Source organism: Phalaenopsis equestris, unplaced genomic scaffold (genome assembly GCF_001263595.1).
Source record: "Phalaenopsis equestris unplaced genomic scaffold, ASM126359v1 Scaffold000036, whole genome shotgun sequence".
NCBI classification, from domain to species: Eukaryota; Viridiplantae; Streptophyta; class Magnoliopsida; order Asparagales; family Orchidaceae; genus Phalaenopsis; species Phalaenopsis equestris.
In genome coordinates this window covers 6,185,717-6,207,130 of record NW_018164478.1, presented here as the reverse complement: position 1 = coordinate 6,207,130, position 21,414 = coordinate 6,185,717, and the positions used below count along the sequence as shown (strand labels likewise).

The 21,414-nt window shown below is 35.7% G+C and overlaps 1 protein-coding gene across 1 annotated transcript; it reads left to right on the top strand.

The window, feature by feature from the left end:
* The first annotated feature begins 121 nt into the window (after positions 1 to 121).
* LOC110018914 (50S ribosomal protein L9) lies at positions 122 to 19,459 on the top strand. The gene is made up of 6 exons (XM_020716392.1): positions 122 to 321; positions 422 to 556; positions 2,093 to 2,158; positions 11,554 to 11,610; positions 18,892 to 18,963; positions 19,160 to 19,459. The coding sequence occupies exons 1-6, from the start codon at positions 193 to 195 to the stop codon at positions 19,322 to 19,324; spliced, it is 624 nt and encodes a 207-aa protein (XP_020572051.1). The 5' UTR covers positions 122 to 192; the 3' UTR covers positions 19,325 to 19,459.
* Positions 19,460 to 21,414: the final 1,955 nt, after the last annotated feature.

The window sequence follows — 21,414 nt, the reverse complement described above, 5'->3', positions numbered from 1 at the left end:
AAAAAAAAGCAGCTGACGGCCCAAACTCAACCGTAATCACAAAATAATATTTTCAAAATTCAAGAAGTTTAAACACTTTTACACTAGCCGTGCCTTTTAGTACTGTAAACCAACCCAATCAGCCCTAAATCCAATCCCCACGGGCAGCTTTAAACCGGCGCTCATTCTCGTCGCAAAAGCTTCAGCCGCCGGATGGCCCAAGCTTTTCGGCGCTGCTTCTATATAGCGTCTGCTTCATACGGCCGTGCTACCAATCCCTTGCTCTTTGCCGGCCACGGTCTTCGATACCGGAATCGGAAGCTTGAGGTCATCCTGACCACGGTGAGCGTTGGGAGCTTCAGCTGATGAAAGGTGGCGCTTTTCATTCTTCTCTTATATATAGTTTTACTCATTTTCTCTTGTGGATTTGTGATGGTTTTAGGCGATCGACAAGCTGGGGAAGGCTGGAGAGACGGTGAAGGTGGCGCCTGGGCATTTCCGCAACCATCTCATGCCCAAAATGCTGGCCGTCCCCAACATACCCAAATTCGCATTTCTGATTAGGGAGCAACGCAAGGTTACAGTCCCCATTGCTTATTGCATTAAGTGCTGAGTTTGTTGATCGCACTTTATAATCGAAGAAGGCTTCTTGGAAAATGTTGGCCTAGATAATTCCCGGTGATCATGAGAATTCAAGTAAACCGTTTAGATTTGTATAGATATTTGCGTGTTTGGTTTGAGCATAAATTACCGTAGTAAAATGAAGTTGACAAAAGTTGATTTACTTAGAGTTATTTCACCACAAATTAACAACATTTATTTGTTAGATGTTTCTGTTATTCTTTTTCCTTAACTTCTGCTGCCATTTTAGAAGTTTTATATGTTTGAATGAAGGTTTATGAAAACTGAATGTTTTCTTCTTTTTTAACAAACTAGAGTTTTTGCGATACAAATAGTGATCAAGTTTTAATATTTGAGGGCGTTTAATATATTGATAATTACAAATTTACAATCAAAATGAGCAACCATGTCTAGTTGGTTAATGCTAACTATGTATTAAATTTTTAATTTTGAAGTATATTTTTTTCAACGCAAGCGTCCTCTTCTCTTATAAGGCTTGCTTGGGATTTCTATTAGCAGAAAGCTTAGCTACAGTAGAAAATAAAATTCTCTGTGGAGAGCAGATAATTTTTGAGGTGGCTCTCCGTATCACAAGCTTATGAGTTGTGACATCTACTACGAATTATGCCTTTATCATGCAGCCAGTTTCTTAGTTATTTTCATTCAGGATATCCATTTAATGGGTAAGGTTGGCCTAAAAGATCTAGTTCTGCTTGCCATGCCCAGGACTTACCTATGCTCTAGCCAACTAAATAACATAAATCATGAAAATGCTTAAATATGATATTTTCTTGTGGTAAGTTTTATTAAATTTTTTCTAGACTGATTTAGGGCCGGGAATTATACTTGTCAGAACAAAAGTTGTAGTGGTATAATCTGTCAAGATACTTGAATTGGCCTCATAATTGAAGGTGCTGGTTATGACAAGTTTTATTAATTTTTTTCTAGACTGATTTAGGGCCGGGAATTATGCTTGTCAGAACAAAAGTGGTAGTGGTATAATCTGTCAAGATGCTTGAATTGGCCTCATAATTGAAGGTGCTGGTTATGCAGATCTTATTACCAACATAGGTTCACTGATCTTTTGAAACATGAAGCCATGCATGACGTCTTATGTTATTTTAATATTTATGCTTACAGCCTATCTGTAAAGGTGTATAAGCTTGTTCTTCTATCCGATTCAGTTTTGATTCCAATCAACTTGCTGTTTATTTTCCCACTTTTACTTGAACCTTTTATTACTATAACTAGGATTCTATAGAATTAAATTGATGTTATGGTTTATTGTAAGAAAAGATGCTGCTGCTAATGTAAATGTGAATAAAGTTTCCATTAAATGCTTTAAAATGATATGCAATTTCTATTATATTCTTATTATTGCATTAACTTGCTTCTATTGATGTAATAAAAAATATTAATTTTATTGAGCATCTTGATTTTGTTTCCAATGTGAAAATTTCCTCCATTTTTCAATACCCCTTCTTTTGAATAGCTCTACCAACGTGAAGAGGAGGAACCAGTAAAAGAGTTGCCTAAAGAAGAAGAAGATACTAGCCAGGTGGTTATCTACAAAACCTTCCTCTCATACTCGTTGCTCATTTAAATGATGTTTGGATGGTTGAAGCTTTATATTTTCTTTTTCAATAATAGATAATTTCACTTTTTGTGCTGTAACTAACGATTATTCCCTGTTTATATGCATCTATTCTTATTTGTCACTTTTGAATGTAATCATATAATTTGTGTCCACCATTGATTTTGTAGATAACCAAGTACTTACAAAAATGCACATTTAGGATTTTTTTTTTCTAAGAAACTATGTCCATTACTATAGAATACTGATTGACGCATACAAAAATTTGCAAGAGAAAGACTTGCCTTTTCTATTAATATAGTTTCTAGGTCCCCATGGTTTTGCACGAGTTCTATTTAAGAAAAGTTTGCAGTAAGTGCTCCAGCGGAACCCATGTAAATGGTTTTGCCACTAAGGCTTTGGTGCCCTCTGCCAGCAGCTTATTTCCTTCCATTGGTTCTTGACCATAGCAGCTTCAGGTATTCTGTCTTCAACTGGGAGAGGACATTTTTTTCATGGTTGCTACTGCAGCTCTCTATACAGATCCTGTGGCTAGAAGGGTTGAAATCGCGACCTGTCGGCATCCATGGAGCCAGCAACGGACTTATATGCAGAGATAGAACTCCTTGACAGCCTTGGCGGTGTCTCTAATTTTTATGTAGTCTGACATTTTTGAAATTTCTGACAGTCTTAGTAGTGCCTTTAATTTTTATGTAGCCTGAGGCATGAGTCTTTTGCTGTTTTTCATTTTTCGTGATCTGAATATGGAACCAATTAAGTAGTGGAGGAAAAAGAAAAATAAAGAGTAAGAGAGTAAATAGGAGTGGAGAAGAAAATCTTCACATGGAAAGGAATTGAATCATCTCTACACCATGGTTGTAAGAGTTTGTTTGTAGCTATACCTCAAGGTATGTGTAAATTGTAATTTACACAAGTATCCCCAAAATAATGAAACTACTAATAGCTCTGTACTAAAAGAACTACATAAGAATTAAAGGACCAATACAACAATTTTCACCTTAGTTCTTTCATTCACAAATATCCAAAAAAAAAAAAGGTTCAAGACTTTTCTTTCACCATCACCATACTCCACAACTATGAGTAATACTAAAATTTTGAGAATTGTCATAGATTTTGTCAACATTATTTAATTCATTATTATTGTTGAAATCTTACAATCTCCACATTTCCATTAACGCACTATTTAATGAACGGAGCTTAACACCCACATGCTTAGTCCTTTCATGGTACATGAGATTCTTGGAGAGGAATATTATCCATTGAGAGCAAAATACAAGCATAGTTTTGAGTGTGACTGAATTAACAATGAAAAATTAAACTTTCAATCATACTTTTATGGCATTAGATGCAACAATATATTCAGCTTGAATTCGTAGATAGTGCCACAACTACCTGCATGTTAGATTTCAACTAGAGCCATTTCTTGGATCTAAATCTAAGATCAACAATATCTGAACTCTATCATAGCTTTCCACCATTGTTATAACACATCCTCCATATCCAATTTTTTCTTTATTCTAGTTTCTCCTCTTTAGATGTTACTTCTTGAAATAACCTTCTTTATGACAAAGAAACATTTCCTTTTTATCTTTGACTAGGATCTTTATTGGTTCTTAGACTATGACACATCTTTTTTAATATTCCTTACACAATTAGTATTTTAGATACAATATCTTGATTAGATATTATTTTTTTTGAATTTTTGGCTTTACTGCAACTCTTACTTAAGAAATGGCAAGCAATCTGATGTGGAGGTGTCAGTACTTGTGTTTCCCCCATTATGTCACAGTTTAATTTTTGTGTTTTAGTTATGTTTTTGTGTTTTTTTCATTTGGGTGACAAACTTGTAATAAAGGTGTCTTAGTGCTTATAAATAGGGAATGTTTTGTGTTTAGGGGCATATTTTAGTTCTAGCATTATGAGTGCCTTTCTTTTGGAAAGGTTGAGCTACCCGTTCAACTTCCTTGCAGTTGTATCCTGGAGTTGGCAGCCCATGTAGTGTCATGCCGTGTGCATTCTTGTGCTTAGTGTATATCAGTAATATTTCTTTTGTTGTTTTTAGCCTCTAGAATTCTTCTCAGTGATTCTTTATTATTTTTTTTTGTTGAAATTTTGCACTCGTACCCATTATCAGTATCATTTGGGTGTCAGAGTTTTGGCTTCTTGATCCCAATTCTTACCAAGACTGTAGCCTTCCCGGTGGGTTGCTGAACCTCCGTCCAAGAATCTCCAAGCAAAGTTCTAGCCATAGATTTCTAGTTTGTTGAAAGCATTGTATTTTAGCATGCCTTTTGTTTTCTTGTTTTCTTCTGTTGTTGTTTCTTTTTGATGTTTCTTGCCTGTCTGTTCTTGCTCCCATCTTAGGAATCAAGTTTTTTGGATTCTTTCACGTGCTGTTTAGGCATGAGATTTTTGAACTCCAGAATTCTGCTTGTGCATGGTCATTTTTTTCTTGTTCGTGTGGTTGCTACTTCGAATTGGCATCCCACCAAATTCTGATATAGAAGGGGACATTTTATGTCTTCTTGTTTTCTTGGTTGTGCTGCTCTTTCACCACCCTCTTTCCTTTCCTCTACAACTATAAAACAAAATAACATGTTGCCACGAAGAAATATTGCAAATTTCTATCAAGAACTTGTATTAGAAGGTTTACATTGCGAGACCTTGTGTCTTCAAGAAAGAATAATGGTTCTTAAACAATGAAATTTGGAAGACCATGAGGTGGATCAAGAAAATAAAATCCATGAGGAAGAAGATGAAAAAACACTTCATTAAGAATCGTGAAGTTTTGATGGGTTTGAAGGTTCAGTGTCAGAATCATTGTGGATATCTGTATATGATCGACCCGTGTTTGACGAGTAGAGATGCACTGGAGTTCCTAGAGCAAAAAGCTCTTGCGTCGACGTTTGGCAGCACGATCCAGTGGAGTTCATTGGGAGCACCATTCAAATTATAAGGGTTCTTTCTGTCGCTAGTGAAGTATATGATTCTTATCAAATCTCTTGCGTCCTATTTCTGTTGACACAAATTACGTCAATGTTGAAAATGATTCCGAAACAATCTAACTGACAATGCTCATTACCTCAAAAGCTAGCGGTCAATTAAGCAATACATTATCTTGAAGAGCAACTAAGCTTGGATGAATATGTGAATGAATATGCTGATAACATATTAGTAAATCTTTTTCTGGTCCGTATTAATGAACATAAAAACCTTGAAGATCCAACACACTTAGATGGGGAAATAGGAAAACTTCCATAAACTACAATAAAACCTTGGTCCAACAATATAAAATGCATGATATGATTAATATGTAAACGAAAAACTGAAGTGTTTAGTGCTGGTTTTGCATCATGACGGGAAAATCTTTCCTTGGAACAAAATGCTGAAATTTAGTTCATATTCAACAAGACTCGGTTCTCTTGAAAATAAAGAATCATGCAGTGAATTACAAGAGTTTGAATTTTGCACCAAATCTATTGCTAGTTCCTTTGAACCTTCAACATCTTGTGAATGAATCCTAAACTTTTGTTGTTTGTAAAATTTTTTTTACGTTATTTTATGTCAATTTGATGTTTGGCGTGTTGTCAAAGATATCACTAATTTTGACGTATTAGCTGAGACAGATGCTTGGATCATCGATCTTGACCTACCCGGTGATTAGAACGACTCCATCATTTTCAATGTCTCCAAGTCCAAATTGGAGACCCAATTCAAATTTTCTTTAATCCCGAGAGAATGGTGTGGAAGCATCAGAACTACTGTTAACATTATTTTAAAGATCAGTTTTTTTGTTGTAGTTCTGTTTTTATGTTTTTTTCCATTTGGATGACAAACGTGTAATAAGAGAGAGGGGGGGGGGGGGGTTGGCGCTTATAAATAGGGATTGTTTGGTTTTAGAATTAAGAGTCTCTTTCTTTTGAGAATGTTAGGCTACCCGTTTATCTTCCTTACAACTGTATCCTGGAGTTAGCAACCCTGGTGATGTCTTGTCATGTTTATTCTTGTGCTTCCTTGACATCAATGGCATTCTTTTTGTTTTGGTTTTTATGTGTTTTTCCATTTGGATGACAAACTTGTAATAAGAGAGGGGGTGCGTTAGTCCTCATAAATAGGGATTGTTTTGTGTAGATTTTCGTTTTAGAATTAAGAGTCTCTTTCTTTTGGGAATGTTGGGCTGCCCGTTTATCTTCTTTACAGCTGTATCATGGAGTTGGCAGCCCCGGTGGTGTCTTGTCATGTTTTTTCTTGTGCTTCCTTTGCATCAATAGTATTCTTTTTGTTGTTCTTTGTCTCTAAAATTCTTCTCAACGATTCTTGATTGTTATTTTGCTGAAACTCTGCACCGATACCTATTGCCGGCATCACAATATATTCCATAAAGTATAGTAGCTACGATACATTCAGAAATGCTTAATTTTCTTCATCTATAAATACATGTATGCTTTCAAATCAAGAGCTATTTGATTAAAATTATCAACGCTATTATTCACTGGTTTGGAGTAATGCATTTGCAATTTATGTAGTTTCTTCTTGAGATACAGGCAATTGGCGAAAGAAATCTTGACATTCAAGGATTTTTAACCTTATCTATATGTTGATGGATGCTCTTTCATGTGCAATTCCATGAATAATCTCAGCTTCAAAACTTAGTGGAATTGCATTATGGGCTTTGTTCAACGCTTCTCAATGCAATCTTTCTTCTACTTTCAAGTTTACCTCTTTTTACTGAGTTGCATTCAAGCCTTAGTGCACAAGAAGTGCCTTCATTTCAGCTTCTGAAGGTTGAGATCATTGAGACTAGTGAACTTTTCAATCTCAACCTTGGCCATTGACATCTTGATTTTCTAACCTTGTTTCTCCGTTATCTGGCTTTGATGCCCTTCTAGAAAATTGCAGATCCTTATTCTCAATTAACACATGCATAGTTTACAAGAAGACCTGCCTTCTTGTTAATGCAATATCTAGATCTCTATCGTTTTGCATAGGCTCTGTTTAGCAACTTCTTCCACTAACATCTCTAACAGAACTCACTTAGATGGTCTTACGACCATGGCGTCAGCAGCTTCACTCTCCAATGGCTGAAGTTAGAATTCCTTTGCCGGGTTCTTGCACGGAGCAGCTTCAAGTAATCTGTCTTCAACTGGGATGGGGCATCTTCTGAGTAGTTACTTTTGCATCCCTTGGTTAGCAAGGGATGCGACCCTTCTTTTCCATGGTTCTAACAGCAGACCTTTACAGTGACATAGCTTCTCCTTCAGAGCCTCAGCAGTGCTTACAGCAACTCTTCTCCAGTCTCTGAGATAGGACTCCTTGCTGTCCTTCATGGTTGTTGTCCAGAACTTGAGACCAACCAGTTAGGGAAGGAAAAAAAAGAAAATAAGAGAGGGAATAAGAGAGGGGAAGAGAATCTTCACTCGTAGGGGAGTTGAACTGGCTTTACACTTTGATGGCTAGAAATCAATTTATAGCCTCACCTTAAGGTATTTGTGTAAACTAAATTTTATCCAAATAACTTTAAAATAAAGAAACTAGTTACAACTCTAAAAAAAAAAAATAATAAATAAAAAATAAAAAATAAAAAATAAAAAAAAAACGAAGCGGGCAACGGGATTTCAATTCCGACAACAATTATCTTGTTGTGAAGAGTCAGAGATAAACAAATGACTCTTAGACTTATGTTGATTTGGTTGGGTTTCAAGGTGGGCTTGGAGTAACAATTTCGCTGCACTATGACTTTGAGTTCATGAATAAGATAGGCTTTGAGCAACTATTTTATTCCATCATGATTTTGAAGTTCATGAATTTGAAACATGAAGCATCCCTTGCTAATAAGTCAAGGATTTTTTCATTTACCCCTCCTTAGACCCTCTGTTGTTGGACCATAATTTACTTGAGCCATTCTTTCTCATTAACAATAAATCCAACCTAGTTACCCATTTGAAAGCATTTATGATACCGGAGGAAGCCCAAACCACCATGAAAAACACAATTATCATTACTGAATTCAAAAGGGGGTACAAAACGAGACTTTATCTAACATGAAATAAACGACAACAAACATACAAATGGAAAGGACGAGACGAAGAAAATATAAGATAGAAAGCAACACAAAATACATATGCAACCATCTAGGAAACATGGACAAAATTGGTAGTCGGAAAAGGGTTGGCTACTGCTTGAAGGTGGTTAGAGGGAGTTGCGGTGGCTTGGGGCAGCAGTAAACCGATGGCGGGGTCTGGACAACAGGGCTATACAGCAGTGGGGACAGGCGTCGGGGGCTGGACAACTACCGTGATAGCTGTCAATGGCTGGACATCTGAAGGGATAGGCCCGAGAGGGGTTGTTAGCAGCAGGGGCAAGTTGGGGAGGGTTTTTGCGGACTGCTGGAGGGTGTAGGAACTACTGCGGAAAGCACCAAACAACGAGGAAGGTGTCAGTGCGGCTAGGGACAATAGGATAGCAGCTTGGAGATTTTGAACCGTAACAGGAAGTTGTAGCAGGACTGCTGCTAGAATGAGGAGGGAGTGCTTGGAGGGCAACAGGAAGAAGACTGAAGGGCAATGTTCAGCTGTTGGAATAGGGGTCCGAGGGGCTACGGAAGATAAATGTATTTTCGAGGTCGAGCTACAGCTGGAGCACCACTCAGACCCTTGGAGACGATCACCACCTTGGAAAAAATTACAGCCGAAGCTGCTTCTCGTCGTCGGGTACATTCCTCGAAGGGGAAGAATGCGTCAAAGACTGCACTCAGAAATATATACTCATCAAAATCTGCTCTAACTTAAGTAAACAATTTGCATAAGAGTTACTAGGTAATTTAGGTAAGTGGAAGAATAGGTAATAAATAAATAAAAGAGGGGTGATGAGAAATGAAGGAATTTGAAATTGTGATAGAAGTACAAGGTGGTATCTAAGGTAGGGAATCAAAATATTCAATAGGGACTTGCGGTTATTGTAGCAACTACAGTAACGCTTCTTCGGTACTATAGCACCTTAAGTACCTCGTTCCAATTTTAGCTCTCGTGTCAATCTACTAGGGTTGGGGAGCTTCGATCTTATTCGTCGAAGCTTTTAGGACAGAAAAATTTTGTTGAGGGTGGCTTGGGTGGGGGCTGATGCTAGGAAACCCTAGGATAGCACTAGAGTTGGGCTAGCTCTGATACCAAATGATACCGGAGGAAGCCCAAACTACCATGAAAAACACATATTATTACTGAATTTAAAAGGGTACAAAATGAGACTCTTGTGAATATGAAATAAACAACTGCAAACATACAAATGGAAAGGACAATACAACACTGCAAAAATATAAGATAGAAAGTAACACAAAATATATAAACGACCATCTAGGAAACAAGGACAAGGACAGTGGTCGAAAAAGGGCTGGCGACTACTGGAGGGTGGCAGGAGGGAACTGCGGTGGCTTGGGGAAGCAGCAGACTGATGACGAGGTCTGGACGACAGGGTTGGACGACAACGGGGATAAGAGTCGAGGGCTGGACAACAGTTATGATAGGTGTTGGTGGCTGGACAACAGCAGGGACAGGTCTGGGAGGGGTTGTCTGCGGCAAGGGCTAGTTGGGAAGGGTCTTGGCAGACTGCTGGAGGGTATAGGGACTGCTGCAGAAAGCGCCAAACAACAACAAGGAAGGTTTCAGTGGGGCTGGCGCGAACAATAAAGCGGCTTGGAGATGTCAAAGTGTATAAGGGAAGGTGTCGCTGAGGCTGAGGGCATTAGGATTGCTGTTGGAATGAGGAGGGAGGGCCTGAAGGGCAGCAATTAGAAGATCGAAGGTCGATGTGCGCATGCTAGAATAGGGGCCGGAGGGACTGCTGAAGGATAAATATCTCGTCGTGGTCGAACTACAACTGGAGCACCGCTCACTGTCGGATGTAGCTCTTACAAGGGAGATGCCTAGAGGCACACCTTAAATTAAAAAAAAAAAACAAAGAACTGATTGAGACCTAAGCAAAAACATGTATAAGTAGAGGGACGACTAGGAGCTATTCATGGTAAGATCTGAGAAAGGAAGGGAGGAAAATGGTTGGAATTGACGAGGGGCAATGGAGGCGAGATCGCAACGACTAGGAGAGCAGAAGAATAGGGCACGGGAAGGAGTTGATCACAGAAGAAGAGCCTAGGGGAATCACATGTCTTAAGTTATATTTGATTGGTCCCGATCCAGCAGGAAGGTTGGACCGACCCATTTTTCACTCATTGTTGATAGACTTGAATAGCCTGCGTCAATCTTCTGGGGTTGGAAGAGCTTCGTCATTATTTGATGAAGCTTCTGGTTCCTCGTAGTATGGAGTGAGGTCTGCGACATTGAATGCTGTTGAAATTTTGGACTCCTAGCAGGCCAATTATTTATGCATTGTCGTTCAATTTTTCTAAAATGCGGAAAGGTTTATAGGCTCTGGACTTGAGTTTGTTGTAAGCTCTTACAGGAAGTCGTATCCATATGATGCTATCTTCTTGAAATGTTACATTTTTCCTAGAATTTTGCGTGTGTTTGATATTTATGGTTTTGTTTAGTAATCGCCTTCAACAACTCCTAGAAATCGCCTTCCGATTCCTCCCAATCATACTCCAGTCGCAACTCTTCTTCTCGTGCCTCCATCAATTCACATGCACCTCTCTAAGTAGGCCACAACACCTTCCAATCCCTTGCAACCCTCATCTCGTCATTGCCTCCCTTTTTGGCACCTCCTACCGCAGACTGCCGACCTCTCTAGGTCTTCCCAACGCCACTCCAGCCACCGCAGATCACTCTGACATTCTTCCCACCGCTGCCGACTTTTCCCCAGCCTTCTTGTTGACTTCTCAGCTGCCCTTCGACGCTGTCCGGGACTATTCTAGCTCTTTTGTGTTTCTTGTATTATTACTTGCTGAGTCGTTGTGTCTTAGATTATTGTTCACTTGTTTGTGCTGCTTCTAGTTTAAGAGTCGATCTTGTACATCCTTCGAAATCGGCAATAAAATTGTGGCATTTGAGTCGAGGTTTTGATTAATTTTGGCATCACTTTATATTACAAACTCCAAAGTTTCTCATTCTTTTTGTAACTAGGTTATGATTTCCGATTTGATATGCTCTTTTTAGTAGTTGTCCTCAGTTAACAATATGATTCATACAAAGCTGTTTACTTTCTATTGATTTTCCTTTTTTTTAATTTATTGTGGAGCTTTTCTATGCTAATCTTGTCAATTATGTGTTTGTTCATTTCCATATTTAATTTGTCATTTAGGCAGTTTATTATTACTACTTCCATGTCTGTGTAAGTTTCTTGATTCTTTCATAAAGAGAGTCATATCTCCATTTTTTGCAATTTCTTAATATGTTTTTGTGTCATTGCAGGAAAACAAACTAAAAGAGTTTGAAATGGCTGCAAAACGGCTTAATAATGCTCGATTGGTGAGTTCTAAAATATTTCTAGTACTTCTCTTCTTTGCTCAGTGAAATTATGGTCTATCCTTGCTTGTTTTGGTTTTTGTGAAAATTTATCTAGAAAGAAGCAATAATAGTATCATTATTGTTACTATGTGAAGTGCTTTCTTTTCTGATATAAAATGGATATACGATATCAATTTTAACTCGTACATGTTATTGTGTGGTATCTTCTTTGAATGTTAACTTGCACTTAATGCATTAGACATTATCTAAGTTTCCCCTTCTTTTTGCAATGTTTTTTTTTAATTTATTTCTTACACAATTTTGTGGGATTTGTACATGTGTAATAAAAAAAAAGCTACTTCTCCAAGCCTTATCTATAAATCTAAGCACTTTTTTTTGGGACGAGGGGGGAGGCGTGGGGAGGCGGGTTGTGAAGAGGGTTAGATCACTTTATTTTAATAAGATTTTCTGTGTGAATAGATTGGTACTTATTTTTACATTTTATAGGCAAATGACACATTTTTAGTTATCCATCCCACTCATAAACAACCATTATCAATTAAGGATGTCACTTAGGTCAAATTTTTGACCTAGATTTGGTAGTTTGATGTGAACTTAGTTGAGTAATTCTTGGAATGGATATAAAATTTATCATGATGCTATTGTTTCGTCCATATAGTAACCAACCCAATGTGCCAACATCATATGTTTTTGAGTTGGTTAGGGAGTTCGATTAGCAACCATTGATTTCCTCCTTTCAGGTGTCCTAAATAGGCCTCACAAAAATATATGTTTTAAAGTTGTGCTTTAGTGACTAATCATGACTTGTTCATTGGTAGAGGGCTTACTATATTAATTTTATTGAATAATTCATAAGCATACTATATACTTGCTTGCAATTCAAAGATTCCAACAATAACCGACAGTAGTGTCGAATCTTGGCATTACTACTAGGTGCTTAAGAGTTTTAGTTTTATTCAAAGGAGCACTTCTAAGAAACATGTGTGTTTTGGTTGGTTTGGTCCTAATTGATTGACTGCTTTGGAAAGTGAGCTTACTTGATGTGTATGTATAATGATTTGATTGTAGCTTTTCTTGAGAAATACAACAACAACAACATTAACAACAACAAAAGACCTTTATCCCACCAAGTGGGGTTGACTACATGATTCTTTGTCTCCATTGTATTCTTATTGGGTGTCATATTTTTATTTATTTCTAATAAATTAAGATCATTTTTTTATACAACATGCCAAAGTCTTTTTAGTTTTATCTCTACCTTTCTTTACACAAGTCAAATCTAAAACATCTACACTCCTAACAAGACCATCAGATGGTCGATGTTTAACATAACTAAATCATCTAAGGCGAACCTCTCTAATCTTAATTTGTCACTAGAGCTACTACTATCCTTTCATGAATATACTCGTTTCACATTTTGTTTCTAATTGTAAAGCAACTCAACCACTTGAGCATTCTCATCTTAGCAACGCTTAATTTTATGTTTCTCTTTTACATTCCAACATTATGCGCCATAATGCATTGTAGGTCTCACCACTAAAATTTTCATTAAAGTCTAAGCAATACTTTTTAATCATACAATAGGCTCGTTGCATTTCACCACTTAAACCATCCAACTTGAATTCTACTACTAACATCATTACCATCATTTTGAACAATAGACTCAAAACATCTAACATGTTAGCTTCTATTATAGCATTAGTTTTGGAGCTACTCAAATGAACACTTAAACCATCCAACTTGAATTCTACTACTAACATCATTACCATCATTTTGAACAATAGACTCAAAACATCTAACATGTTAGCTTCTATTATAGCATTAGTTTTGGAGCTACTCAAATGAAGCCTTTAAATTCCAAAATTGATCTCCATAAATCAAATTTTTCTTTAACTCTCTCTAGTCTTATCCATAAGAAGGATATCATCAACACGAATCATACACCGAGGTACATCCTCCTATAAATATCTAGTTGGAACATCCAGATCTAAAATAAAAAGGTATTTGATCCTAGATGTAATCCAACTGAGATAGGAAAATACTTGGTCATTTCTCCTTGTGTTTGAACATAAAGAACATCTCCAACATATATCTTTAATGACTTGGTATAAGCAATATCAACATCTTTATTCTCTAAAACTCTCTATTGTATTTCTCTTGGAACCTTATCATAAGTTTCTTTCTTAATCAACAAAAATTATGTGTGGATTATCCTTATTCTCTTTGTACTTCTCCATCAAACCTTTCAATAAATGTATAGCTTTTTTTTGAGAGATATTATGTTTAATTTAAGCAGATTACTTTAATGATGTTTGAAGGTTTATTTAGATTTAGGGTCGAGAATTTTTATGTGTTTAAACCTCTATAACTATTTCTATCACTCAGAGAGTATTCTCGATTAAGTAATTTGCCTATGTTCAATGGTTGGCTTAAATTCTGTTTTTATGTATGAATTATGTTGGGCGGGTGAATTTTGGAGGCGATGATGGCAGACTTGATCAAGATCCTATGGCTGTATTATTCCGGGAATATCATTGGCTGTCTGGGTACTTTAGAGACTTTGAGTAATATCATTCGGGGAGCTTAATTAGCTTCCATGAGTTGCCACTTCGCAAGTGTCATGAGTAGATTGGGATGAACTTGTATGTCTCAAACATGTACTGTTCAAACTAGCATTAAATCGTTTACTAACAGACAGCTAGATGTAGCACTTTTCGTTGAGTAATTTAGAAGCACAAAGACATGATTGCTTTCGGTTTAGAGGTGCTAGACATGATTGATAAGAGCTCGAATACATAACATAAACATCATTTACCCACAACTTTAAGTTTGAATCGTTTGCCTTTAACTAAGAAATGTTTTGATTTGTGTGATTTTAGTTGATGGTTTTGTTAGTGTGTGGTTTGTCCGAGTATAGGTTGGGTTGTGACTTAATCTATTGGAAGGTTGGGTTGTGACTTAATCTATTGGAAGGTTGGGATTAGTAAAGGTGGGGCTTACATCCGTTAGAAGATGCAAACTTTATTTAATGAGTTTGTTTATTTTGCCTTAACTTTGAATTATGTGAGATAGAGATATATTCATAGTGAGATCTAAGTTTAAATTTAGCAGGTAGATTGAGTGTATTTTAATCAGTTTTTTTCTGATGATAGATTTATAGTTCTTTTGCCATGGGGTCAAGTCATTTTATAGGCATATGCAGCATTGTTAATTACCCATCCCACTAAAGGGCAACTATTATCATATAAGAATGTCACTTAGGGTCAAATTTTAGCCTAGATTTGGTAGTTGGATGTGAATTTGATTGAGTAATTGTTGTGATGGATATATAGACTGGATTATGATGCTATGGTTTCTTATTTTTTGGTATACCAACAACCCCAATGTGCCAAATCAGAGGATTTGGAGTCGCAATGTTTAGGGAGTTCTACTAGCAACCATTAGTTTCCTCCTTTTAGGTGTCTTAAGTAGTCCGTGTGGAAATATATATGTTTCAAAGATTTACTTTTATGACTGACTTTGGTTCTTTCATTGGTAGAGGGCTTATCATTCTAGCTTTATTGAATAATTCTTAGTCACACTATATAGTCGCTCGTAGTTACCAAAAATGACTGACAAGAGTGCAGAGACTTGGCATTACGATCAGCTGCTTAGGAGTTTTTAGTTTTTTTCAAAGAAGTACATTTAAGAAACATGTGTTCTTTGGTTGGTTTGGTCCTAATTGATTGACCGCTCAGGAAAGTCAACACTTTTGAGCTTCCTTGATGTGTATATAAAATGATTTGATGGTAGTTTTTCTTGGGACATATTAGGTTTAATTTATTCAGTTTACTTTGATGGTGTTTCAAGGTTTATTTTGATCTGGGGTTGAGACATTTATGGGTGAAGACCTCTATAATTGATTATTTCCTCTCACTCATAAGGAGCATTCTTGATTAAGCAACTTTCATAGGTTCAATTATTTGCTTAAACTTTATTTTTATATGTAAATTATGTTGAGTGTGGTTCAGTTTTGGAAGTGATAATGGCAATCTTGATCAAGATCCCATTTTTGTATCATTCTGAGTATATTTTTGGACCCGTCTATCAATGTTAGACTTTTAGTAATATCATCCGAGAGCTTAATTAGCAACCATGAGTTGCCTCTTCTCTAGTTTCATTAGATTAGCGTGAAAGTGTATGTCTAGAAGGTGCACTTCTGAAAGTAGCATTAAATCATTTACTAACAAACAGCTAGTTGTTGAACTTTTCATTGAATAATCTAGAGGCACGTAGCATGCCCACTTTCGGTTTAGAGGTGCTAGACATGATTGATAGAGCTCCAAGGCATGGCATAACGATCAGTTGCCCAAGACTTTGAGCTTGAATTGATTGCATTTGTCTAAGACATGTTTTGGTTTGGGTGATTTTAATTGATGGGTTTGTTAGTGTGGGGTTTATAGTGTAGGTTGGGTTGATGCTTAATCTATTGGAAGGTTGGGATTAGTTGAGGTGGGCCTTACATCCATTGAAAGACAAATTTTGTTTACAAGTTTGTTTATTTTGTATTAACTTGAATTATGCGAATGTGATTTACATCCATTGTATGATTCAGGTTTTATTACCGTGTTTGTTGCTTTCTGCTGACTTCAATTATTTGGGATTTGGTCTTCATGTTTTGGGAGACGCATGGGTTGATTTATCAAGTTTGTTGGCTTCGTTTTTACCCAATTTAACTTGATGGGGCTTACATCCTTTGGAAGATTTGAAAACGGCTTGCAATATCGTGGAAAGGAAAGCCCAATGATGGGTCTTACTACATTACCATGTAAGTGATGTAACTCTAGTAGTTACATTAGTTTGAGGGGCTTTTTTTATTTTATTTTGGCATATTCATTTGGTATATGACTTACATCTTATGGAAGGCTCAAGAGTGGGAGTTAATATCCATGAATTATTAAATTATTATAAAGTTTTTGAAATACTAGCCTTAGGTGTTTTACTTGGCATAACTATTAATTGTATTATATTGAGGTTGAAGACTTCAAATTAATATATAATATAACTATAAGGCGAACATTCAATCCATCCACTCTTTTTAAGATGCTTGCAACAAGCAGCATACATGTAATTTTAATGTCTAAAGACTTTCAGATGGTTAGAAATTAAATGCATGGGTATTTTATGTTATTTAAAGTTTGTTTATTAAAGTAAATGGGCTCAATTGGGACTTTGTGTCCTTTGATAATCATAGTTTTTTTATGCACTTCATGAATGTCTAAATTATTATAAAAATTTATGAAATACTTTTCATAATATTTTTCAAGATATCATAATCAATTCTTTGATGTTGTGTTTGAAGACTATATATAATGCAACAAATACAAAAATATTCTCCAAGAAGGTTTTTCCATTCTTTTTGACTTTCTTATACTAGCAGCAATAATGATTTAAAATACTTCTAAGAGCGATTTGTTAATTGCGTCAAAATATTCACAACGGATGGCTCCAATTTTATGAGAAGTTAGCTGATATTTCTATGAGCAAATACTTTTTGATGGATCTGGAGTAAATGCATGTATATCTGATGCTTGCAAAGTTTATTTAATGATTTTGATTGGTGAAATAATAAGAAATTAGAATTTCATAGGGGGTTTATATGATTTTCGATCACCTTTGTTATCCATAAGTCTTATTTATGATATCATAGCCAATTATATGACATTGAGTTTGTGGTCTATATAAAGTAATAAGTGTAAAGTATAACTGTAACGGGAATATTTAATTAATACTTTATTTTTAAGTTTGTTATAATTAACTAACATCATATAGGATTTCATGAGGTTTTAATGCTTTTAAAAAGTGTTTGTTAATCACATCTAGATGCTGTCAATGTATGGCTCCAATTTCATGCGATGATGATTGTGATTTCAAAGAGGAATGACTTTCAAATAGATTGAGAAATTACTTGGGTTGTTAATGACATCTAAAGCTTATTCATTAATTATGATTGGTAAAATGAATGGTTAAAATTCGAAATAAATGGTTAAATTATTATGAAAATTTATGAAGTACTATTTATAAGTACTTTTCTTGGTCTGACAAATAATTATGTAATATTGGTGTTAACGATCATATAAAGCAGTAGTTGCAAAAATTTAACTACTCATTTGGCCTGATAAATATCTGCACTACAACATAAGTTGGAATATTAGTAGAGTTTTAGGCCAACTTGTATGTGTGGGATTGCAAATCTGGCCGTCCATCGTAGCGAACAAGGTGACAATTCATTTTTTAGGTTTCAAGAGGAATAATTGAATTCAATTTGTAGAATATCTTCCTTAATATCATTGCTACTGATATCGAAACATGGTTAATTTGTGAATATTATACTCTAAAACTTTTAGTCATGTAATTAATATGTAACTAGTTGTTTCCAAAGGTAGAAATTATCTTGAGCAACCAAGATTTTTGCTTTGTAAATAGAGTTGCATGGTCCTTAATGAAGTAGACATAAAATCATAATAAGTTCTCTGTTCAAGGGGAATATACAACATATATAATCCAAGTTATAGTTTTGTTAGTTTTTTTTAAGAGTCGAACGCGAATCTTTCAATATACGGCATTATTAAGATTAATTTATTTCAGTCAACACCTTATTTCAATAAGGTATTATTTTATCTTTTATTGATGTTGATTCATGATTATCTATTTAGTATTCATTGAAGTTACATACCTTGTATAAAACCCTTATTTACTAGTCCTAGCTTCTCTTTTTTTAAAAAAGCAATCGCTCTATTTTTTATCAATTTTTAATGTCTTTTAATTATTGACATACACATACCTACTAAGTCCAATAAGGCATTATTTTATCTTCTATTAATGTTGATTCATGATTATCTATTTAATATTCATTGAAGTTACATACCTTGTATAGAACCCTTATTTACTAGCCCTAGCTTCTCTTTTTTTTAAAAAAGCAATCGCTCTAATTTTTATCATTTTTTAATGTCTTTTAATTATTGACATACACATACCGACACATGTTCGGCAATCTGTTCGAACTTTTTTGCATTTAAGCTGTACTGAATTTATTTTGTGCATTTAGACTTACAAGATGCATTCTTAACATTGGCCTTTTTGCTGCCTAACATTGATTCTTTAGATTATTATGATTCATGAGTTTTGGTTTAGAGTCTTTTAGTATAGTTGTGGTCAAGGACTTGAGTATTCTTGAAATACATTTTGGTTATTTTTATACATTATTGTATGATTTATGGATTGATTATTTTGATTCTTTAGAGTTTGAGACGACACATCATGATTGATAGCGAACTACGCGAACCCGTGACTAAAGAAGAGATTGTGGCTGAGGTATTATGGCTACTACAATCCAAGCCCATCCCTTTACATGATATTTATATTTTAAATTGCAACTTCATTTCAACTCCATGTCAGCGACTTATAACTGCATGCAATGTTAAGAGCTAAGCATATGAACAACATATTCATCTAATATAGTTGTCTTCTTCATGCATACTTCTCTTTAAAGTTTGGTTTTGTGAAACAGGTGGCTCGGCAGCTTTGTGTAAACATCCATCCTGATAATATTCACTTACCTTCCCCCCTTTCTTCACTTGGCGAATACGAGGTTGTTCTTCGGCTACCTCGGGAGATTCCTCGCCCGGAGGGATTGTTACAATGGACTTTACATGTGAAGATTAGACGAAAATGAGTGAACTCAGGTTGGTTCTCTAGGATGATTCCTTTTTGTCATGTGCAAATACTGAAGGTGCATTCCACATTGCTGTAATTTTTTTTAAAGAAATTGTAAGATATCAATGTCTTTGTTGGGTTTGAATGCTCACTCTCAAAGAATAAATAAATAAATAAATAAATAATTGTCTCTTTGAGATAAATTTTTAATTTTTGCTTTATTTTTTAAAATGTTCATTTAATATTTTTTTTTTTTACTTTTTTATTTTTGTTTTAAAAAGTAAATTATAATATATTTTTAAAAATACTTGAAGCAACTTGAGTGTTTTTGAAAGCAATTATATTTTAATCAATTAGATTAAAAAATATTTTATTTCTAATTAAAATATAAATAAAATAAAATAAAAATAAAAAAAATAGAAAATATAATATGGAAGTGATCCTCAATTTCCTCTTAAGGGCTCGTTTGAGGCGATGTTCGGGTAACGGCACGGCGTGTAGCTGTGATTTGAGGCCATTTGGGCAGCGACACGTCACATTTCGAATAAAATGCAGGCCGAGGGTTTGGGCCTGTGGCTCGCGTTTCTCACTTCTTTTTTTGCAATGGCGTCCTTCGTGTTCTTTCGTGATTCTTCTGTTCAAACCCTCAACCCGAAATCTTCTCGATCTCACGCAAGGCTGCGATCTCCTGCTTCCTCTTCCTCTTCTCCCGCGTTTCTCACAGTATACTTGGTTCCTCTCTTCTGTTCCACAACGGTAAGCAATTCATTTGTTTTTTGGAAAGGAATTTGTGGGAACATGAAATGAAAGATTTTGACAAGTTCTTTAAAGGCAAGTATCCATGTGAATGCTTGTTCTTTAAATGTTTTGATGTTAGATATGTAAATACTTAAGAATTGAGTGGTATTAATGTGAATGCTTATTATTTGCAATATTGTCCATCCAAGATTTGTTAAGGTAGACAAGTTAATGTTCAATCCTTAGTAAATTCATTCCATAGCACAACACAAGAGTACTAAAAGATAGAAAAAGCTTCATGTAGGTTATCCATCAAATTGTGAAAGTAAATATGGAAATTTAGATGTGAGACATGTAGAATACATAAGAATTTTGTGATATGCCCCAAAATCATTTTGTTGTAGCTTTGGTGGTGTGTTGGCTTTATTTAGGGTGACAATTTGTTGTGCTATCTGTGTTTGTCGTGGTATTTATGCTTGTCGTGGAGTATGTCGCGGTCCTGCAGTAATTTCTTGGTGACTTGATGTTTGGGTAGGTAAATTTTATGAGAAAAAAGGAATGTAGCAATTACAAACGTGAATACATATCACTTTGGAGGTCTACATGAGGATTTTACAAAAAAAAAAAAAAAAGGAGAAAAAAAGGAAAAATAAGTTGCTTGGAGTGAGGGTTGTGGCTTGGGGTGATGCCTGTGGCTTGGGGTGATGTTTTGGGGTTGTGCCTTTGGGTGTGGTTGTGGCTTCGGGTTGTGGATGTGGCTTGGGGTGGCTATGGGTTGGGGTGATGGTCAAGGGTTGTGGCTTGGGGTGATGTTTTTGGGTTGTGCCTTTGGGTGGTGGTTGTGGCTTGGGGTTGTGGATGTAGCTTGGGGTGGTTGTGGTTTGGGGTGGTGGCTGTGGCTTGGGGTGAGGGTTTTGTTGCTGTGGCTTGGGCCACAAAGTGGTGTTTGTGGATAGGGGTGAGGGTTTTGTGGAGGATTGAAGTGGTGGCAGTGGCTTGTTTGCTATTATGTGCTTGTTGGGTTGTTTAGATCAATGAGAAAAGTCTCATTATAACTTATTTTGCAATTGATTTATTTTGTCGAGACTAGTAGAGTGCATTTTTTTTCTGTGTTGTTCTTTTCACTTATCTTAGCAATGCTTTGCTAGTTGTGGCTTGGGGTGAGGATTTTGTGGCAATTTTTTTTTATGTAACTTCGCTATTTTATTGTAGTAATATAATTGCTAATACGATCAAAGGGACTAGTACATTCATATTTAGGGACATTGAAATGAAAATAATATTTGTGACCTTTGCATAAAAGAGATCGATCTGGGAAATAAACATACTACCTATTTCAACAAGGGTGACAAAATATTATAAAAAAAATTA